At 29.0% G+C, this 7,705-nt stretch overlaps 1 protein-coding gene across 1 annotated transcript; it reads right to left on the reverse strand.

Moving 5' to 3' along the window:
- Window positions 1-1,288: 1,288 nt before the first annotated feature.
- LOC111282311 (xyloglucan O-acetyltransferase 1-like) lies at window positions 1,289-3,426 on the reverse strand. The gene is made up of 2 exons (XM_022870340.2): window positions 2,884-3,426; window positions 1,289-2,790 (listed from the first exon to the last, which is right to left on the reverse strand). The coding sequence occupies exons 1-2, from the start codon at window positions 3,104-3,106 to the stop codon at window positions 1,688-1,690; spliced, it is 1,326 nt and encodes a 441-aa protein (XP_022726075.2). The 5' UTR covers window positions 3,107-3,426; the 3' UTR covers window positions 1,289-1,687.
- Between the last annotated feature and the right edge of the window lie 4,279 nt (window positions 3,427-7,705).

Raw genomic sequence — 7,705 nt, forward strand, 5'->3', positions numbered from 1 at the left:
TTCAATTTTGGTTCGGCTTTTGACAAATGAATATTGCATATTAACCATAATATTTGTTCAAAATCAAGTCAAATTCGAACTTTAATCAACCCTCATAATTATTTATTGTAAAGGCAAATAATTTTATTTTACCAATTGACTCAATATGAGAGTGATATTGTTCATTAATTTAACTTTAAAAAAAATAAAAATCTTTTAAAAGTAAAATATAAGGAAACTTTAAAATTTTGAAATTAGTATTTGATTTTAGAAAATGAACAAATAAAAAAAGAATTAACGATAGAGAGAATTGAACAGAAGGTGTCGAAGTTGAAAAATGGAATACTTGTTGTCATTAAGCATTACTGTGAGAGGACTAAACTAAGAGTAAGGGATGAAAAAGCACTACTATTATTCCTAGAATGCTCGCTACATGCCTCTTTTATATTAACTGTGTAAAATATAAAATTTATTACGTCATAATTTATATACATCAAATATAAAACAAATATTTTTTTAAAATTTATATATAATTTTTATTAAAATTTTAAATCACATCATTTTAAAATTTTTTGTCATTTTAATTTTTTTATTACCGTTTAGAATTATGTACATTTTACTGCCAAGCCATTGACAAACTTTTTTATTCACCTGCACTCAACTTTTTGTTTTTGGGTGAAATACTGAAATCATTTTACCAACTTTAACAACTTCTTAATTAGAACCATGTCCCACTCCCTTCCTACTCAAGCTTGGGAAAAGTTACTTTGGATACCTTGAGCTAGCGATTCTTATGCTACCATAAATTGAAACCTCTGCCAAAGAGAATAGCTACATCCTCTTAATTTTGATTTGAAGACATTGGTGCATCAACAAGATTCATTTTCATAAGGATTGAAGCTCATGTGATTGGCCAAGCTCAGGATCCAAAAGAACTAGGGGATCCAGTAGAAAGGTTTGGGTGTTAAAAGCCCAAGTTTACCTTATTTAATTCATACAACTACCATTAAAATGTAAAATCTAATAGGTTTGAAATTAAAATTTTAACAACTGTAATTTCTTCTCTTATTCTCAAACTAAGACCTTATTTGTGAAAAACTTGAAGATGTTAGGTGGGTAGTAAGTACTGATATTGAAAAATTCTTATAATTCTACAGGATTTTGCGTTAGTCGTGGTGAAGAAGCGTGTTTGAATGAATCAATGATCTGAAAAGGTTTAAATTATTCAAGATAATAAGCTCATTAGCATGCAAAGCCGAAAATGTAAATAACTCTGACCATCAAAACTTTGTCCCAAAAATGGTCAGGATTGAAGTCTAATTCAAACTTACACACAAACAAATTCTAGAATATACAAAAACTGAAGGAGCAGATTCCCGGGGAAATGGTCAAGATAACCACTTTGTTTCCAAAGAAACAAATAAAAACTGCCAATGATCTTTAAAATTCCCCTGTACATTACACATTGATTATGATATCATTTGTTCACATTTCAAAATAAGCCAAAATATGTTCCAAAAGAATCGCAATAGTCATCTCATTTTCATTAACCACACTCTTACCATTTCCTTGATAATAAAGTTGAAAGAGATGATCCCAAACAAAATTTCTTCATTTATCTGTTTGTTTTTCAGAAAGTAATATACACCAACCAAATCGAGCAGAATAGCAAATCAAATCAAAACCTAGTATTTGGTATTGTGTTGCCTCACTCTTCTCTCCTTGATTGAATACTCCATCTCCTGATAACTTCTAACAATATCTGATTCCAAGTATCTATAGGACCTGGCAGACACCAATGCACACAATCATTCTGTACGCGCTCTTGAACCTCATTAGCAAATGGAAATGGATACATGTAAGGTCCTGGATGACCATCCGGCCTCATTAATGATAATTTGGTCACATCCAACATCTCTAGCCTCAACCCTCCAAACTGCTTAGCATTTACCTTGGCGGTTTCCATTTCTTCAACCTCAATTGCTCTCATATCTGCATCCATTCCTTCAAGCATCTTCTCTCCCTCCTTATAAGGTTTTGTTTTGGGACAAGCACCAGCCTGATCCCATTCACCTTCAAAATGTGAAGGTGAAAATGTGGTTAGAAGCACATCAATTCCATTACCATTAGCCCCTTTCCTTTCAATTATTGTCTCAAGTGCAGTCTTTATGGCCTTCCTCATCACACCATAAAATCCTATTTCAGTGTGATTTAGTCCAGGGCAGTAATGGCAACCTAATATCGAACCACCCTCATAATAAACTGCTGGATGAAGAAACCAATGCCCTGTTGAGAGTACAATCATATCTATATGGTCCAAATCGGCTCCCCATCTCGCATCAACAGTGTCCACAAACAATTCATTATGATCTGGACCAGTTTTTGATTTCTCAACACCTCTAACCAGAAATGGAGACCAATAAACTGATATAGTAATGTTATAAGAAGCAAAATGCCATCTACGAAACTTGGTATCCACCCCATCTTTATAAACCAGGTTAGGATAGGAGGCAGTGGCTAGCATGCAAAGAAGTGATTCCAATTGGTTCCTAGCCATGGAGTCACCAACAAAAGCTATATGTTTGTTACTAAGGAGGTGGAAGAAAGTGTTGGGATCAAACCTTGGGAGCTTGCATTGGCTTGGTTGCCATCTCCAATAAAGGTAACCCAAGTCAGGTCTCCCATGAGAGATGCAATTTTGACCGTCCTTAATTGTACCGCAGGTTGTGCCGTTGTACAAAGGCCCCATCTTGTCGTGTACCCATCCGCCATTGGCATAGTCACATGGAGTTTCATTAGCTATTTCCTCTTCTGCAAATAAGGAAAAAAAAATTTGTTAAGCAATAAACCATAACTCAGAAAAGGATAAAAATTCTGACAACTATTCTTTTTTACTCAGTGTACCTTCGGAGAAAGATAAAGGAGGAGAAGAAGAAGAAGAAGAAGATGTGGTGAGGATGATGCGACTGTTGTGGGAGAGCTGATCTGTGGTAGATTGAGGGAAAGGAAAAGGGTGAAAGTACAAGCGAAAGAGAGCAATGGGGAGGAGAGCATAAAGAGCATAAGGCAAGAACTTGGTGAATGAATGAGAGTGAGATTGGCCTTTCAGTGGACTTGTTACAACCATACTTGATAGAGAACACTTGTTATCTCAAGTCTCAACTGGTTATGATCCTCCTCTTTTCCTCTGTTTTCTCGGTTTATTCTGGCTTTGGCTCAGAATTCTAGCCTCAAAACACTGTGGAAGTTACAAAATCAAAATGTGGCCAGAAGAGAGAGAGAGGAGGAAGCTTATTATGCTTTGCAGGGCGTTTCAGTCAAAGTGACATAAAGAATCTAATTTATCTATGTGAGTTGGCCAACTAATCCAGCGGAAAATTATTGTTTATCTTAACCCTATTAAAACAACATGCGCCGCTCTCTCAACTCCGTATTCCATCGCTCTTTGCTTCTTCCATTTCCAACTTTTAAATTTATTTATTTTACGGATACAGGTTTGGCATTTTTCTTGTCGAGTGGACATTAATGCCTGCCCCTTGCTTTTGTTTGTGTTATAGTTGTCTTGCTCATAATTGAACTTGTCAAAAGCCAAAATCACCCTATCTATAAAGGCAAATTATTTGATATATAAGGGTAAACATGTCTTTTTAAAACAAGAATTCTAAAATCTTATATTATTATGTTAACAATTGAAAATTTTCCTGAAAAGCAGTCTTTTTATGAATTAGTAGACGGCTGAAAGTTGTGCAAGCAATTAGTGCTTAAGGTCTGACAATAACTGGTCTAATGAACTAGTCCTGATCTACGTAAACCAATATGATTGGTGTTTAGAGAAATGGGTAAAAGGTTGACCATTTTCTTTTTTACACAGGAAGAGCTAATCAAAAGATTTGAAGCTGAACTAATTAAATTTTTTTAATGTTTTAGAAACTTTAAGTGATAATATTATTAAGCATAGATGGCAAGTTGACTAAAGTTCGAGTTTGGGTAATGGGGAAGAGCTTTCAGTCAGAGGAAAACTGTGAACAATTTGACGCCGTTGATCATTAAATGTATTCCCATGACAAAGATATTGGCTTTGAAATCTCTGTTTTTTGCATGGATCTGATGATCTGGGTGTTGCTTTAGCTTCACAGTAACATAAGGGCAAACAAACATTTATGATTTAGTAATTCATACACATCGAATCAACACGTTTTTCTATTATTTCCTCTTATTTTTCTATCGTTGTAGCTATCAGCCACCGACACGGAACAAAAGGTTATGCTTTAGCCACCGACACAATAACAAAATTAATAGCTTCCTTTTTTTTTTTTCCGATTCTACTCGTGATCGATATTTCATGATGGCATTGGAACAAATTTAATAAATAATCCATCAAAGGGGTCTCTGAGTATTCGGTTATTGAAAAAAAAAAAGTTACTCTACAAGTTGATATACAAGTTGATATGTAAATAAAAATTAATAACAAGGGAATTCAACTCCCAACTCGAAGGCATCCAAGTTTTTTTGAATTAGTCTACTCGCATGTTTTAACACAGTTTCTCGTGCATATTCAATACTGGCTGCAAAACAATTGCTTAGAAACATGAGCTTGAAGATGGCAAAACAGAAAAAAAAAAAAAAAAAAAACGAAGAAAAATAAGCATGAATAGGGAGGCTTTAGAACTTTAGTTAAAAATGATAATAATTCAATTTTAATTAATTTTTTTAAATATAATATAATATTATAAAATTTTAAAATTAAATTTAAATTTAAATCAAATATTTATTTGATTTGATTCGAATCGGATCAAATTTTTTCAGTTTGTTTGATTTGATTTATCTATTTTTAATTTTTTAATATTTTATATATTATTTTAATATATTTAAATAGATTTTGAAATAAAATTATTTTTTTAATTTTATAAAAATTTAAAATATATATAAAACTAAAAAATATATAATTCAAATTTGTTATTTTTTTTCACTTTTTAATTTAAAATCTTATTCAAATTTAATATATACATTTAATATCTAAATTTAATTTAAATTAAATAAAAAAATCAATCTAAATTAAATTAAATATTATGATTTTAAATTTATTTTTTTATTTTTTTTTTTTTTTTTCATCACGGGAAATGAATATCCCACCTGGAGGAGTGGTGGTGACCAGATAAGCTCTCCGAATAGAAAATGATAAATATTGAAGGGACCACCCTGCACGTATAGGTTCCCAATAGAAAAAAGTTGCCCCACCTCCATTGTCCTGAATCATAAAGGACCTTTACATGTATCGCAGGCCACAGCTCCCGGTGTCACAACGGACGCGAGACATCCTTGCTTGCTACCAAGTTGAAAACTCCATTGAAAGCAATAAAACCCTAACAATAGACTTTGTTTTTAATATGGCTTTCTCCCCAAGTTTTAAACAAAGTTAATATGAGAGGGACATTGGTAGAAATTGAGAGGCATATCAGTAATAAATGATCCCAATATCAGCCATTTCTGGATCTGAATTTTTTTTTTCTTTTTTTCAAAATAGGTTTCCTAACACTTATCTAGGAGTTCAAGTTTTTCCTAGCTGAAGTCCATTGCGGAACAAAATGAGTGCGGCTTCACTAATTACAACGAGCAGGTTAGGGTAAAATATCATCCCCGTGCTTGTAGAATTGCAAAATTTGTGTTCATCCCATTAGGTACAAATAGACCTATTAATTCTGATTTGAATTCGAAAATTTTGTTTAACTCATTCAAATTAGAATTTTTCCAATTCAATTTGATCATAAAAAGTCAATAATTCAAATCCGTCTCACTTAGAACTGAAATAACTTGAATCCAAATTAATTAGAACTTAAAATGAATTGAAATCAAAATGACCTAAAATTAAATTGGCCTGAAAAATTAAACAAAAATAATCCAAAGCTAAATTAAGTATAATTTTATTTAAAAATATTAATTTAATAAAAATAATAAATATAACATAAATAAAAAAATAAATATAACACAAATGAAAATTTATTAAAATTATTGATAATAACAAATTAATATATATTTTTTAATATCAAATTATATGTATGTTATGTTATAAAATTTCTTATAATTTATAATATGATTTAAAATAAATTATATATTTTTAATTAAAATGGTATTCATATCAATGTATCATTTAAAATAAATTATATAATCTCTTATGATTATGCATGGGTATTAACTATCATGTGATTTACAATAAAGTATATAAAAATCTCTCATAATTACACATAGGTATCAAATATCATGTGATTTAAAATAAAATATATAAAACAAGTTATTGATTTGTGTATATATATATATATATTATGTTTATGCTATAATCATATTATTAATTTATAATCATATAATTTAGAATAAATTTTATAATGAGTTATAATTATACTAAGATAATTATTTATATATATTGTAGTTATATTATTAATATAAAAAATAATGCAATGTGTATCATAATTAAATATTTAAAATAATTTTTATATGATTATATTAAATATGTAGTTGTATATTATAATTAAAAGTTTAAAAAAGTTTTTATATTTTATATTAAATTGAAACAAATATAAAAAAACTATTAAACATGACAAACATATTTTGTGAGTCTTATACATGTACTTGTATGATACAATTTAATTATATATATATTTTTATTTTACATGTGTTAAAATTTGTATCAATATGACTAATTATGAAATATATTTTTTTAAAAAAAAACTCATACGATTTTTTTAATATCATTTTAGTGTCAAAATCATTTTATCGTATTTAAATTTATCACATCTAATAAAATCACAAAATTTTATTTATATAAAAATTAATTTTAATTTAAAACATACATACTATAATATTTATATTTAATTTTAAAATAATTTTTTATTTTTTATCTTTTAACAAAATTATAATAAAATTTGATTCGAATTCGATCAAATAATATATTTTAATTTAATTTTAAAATTTAATAAATTAAATCCGAAGTGATTCAAAAGGATCAAAATCCAAATAATTTAAATGTCAAATCCACATATAAAATGACCTAAACAAAATATCATCCAAAACTAAAATAAATCAACCTAATCCGACCTGTCAATTGACAGGTGTAGCTACAAATCAAAATAACATGAATATGTATCCCTTATACCAATGCATGTAGAAGCAAAAGAACGAGTTTTTTATGAAACGGAAACTTCATTATTTCAAGAAACATCGAGGTTACAAATGGAATCAGGAAGTGACCACCAAAACCCCTAATTAACTTATCCCTATTACACTTCTAATTAGTTTATGAATCTTACTTTTAAATATAAAATTTACAATATGTTGGAAGTTTAAGAATGTAGTTAATCAGTAATTTGCCTACTTAATTATATTATTTCTATCTGTTTTGGAACTACATACCTAACTTGTATTTCATCAGATAATTTATTGTGAACTCTTACTCCACTAATCATAAAGCTAATGGGTTTAAACAACCATTATAAAATATTTTTTATATACTAACGTTTAATTACATTGATGATCAAATTTCGTCAGTAAAAGAAATTTTTACTTATAAATTTTTAATATCGTCATAATACACCATATTTATATCAATATTTTATTTAATTATCGGTATAAATAAATTTTTTTTAACGATATAAGATTATCCATTAGTATAAATATGTTATATACTGATAGTTATTAACGTAACCGTCAGTATAGGCTCAAAATAAAAAAATTA

The sequence above is a fragment of the Durio zibethinus genome, chromosome 5, assembly GCF_047325235.1.
Source record: "Durio zibethinus cultivar Kanyao isolate XHJ-2024 chromosome 5, ASM4732523v1, whole genome shotgun sequence".
NCBI lineage: Eukaryota > Viridiplantae > Streptophyta > Magnoliopsida > Malvales > Malvaceae > Durio > Durio zibethinus.

Coding starts and splice junctions, on each gene's coding strand:
- LOC111282311 (XM_022870340.2), bottom strand. CDS start 3,106: ATGGTTGTAACAAGTCCACTGAAAGGCCAATCTCACTCTCATTCATTC. Junction 2,791..2,883: donor TCCTTTATCTTTCTCCGAAG/GTACACTGAGTA, acceptor CCTTATTTGCAG/AAGAGGAAATAGCTAATGAA.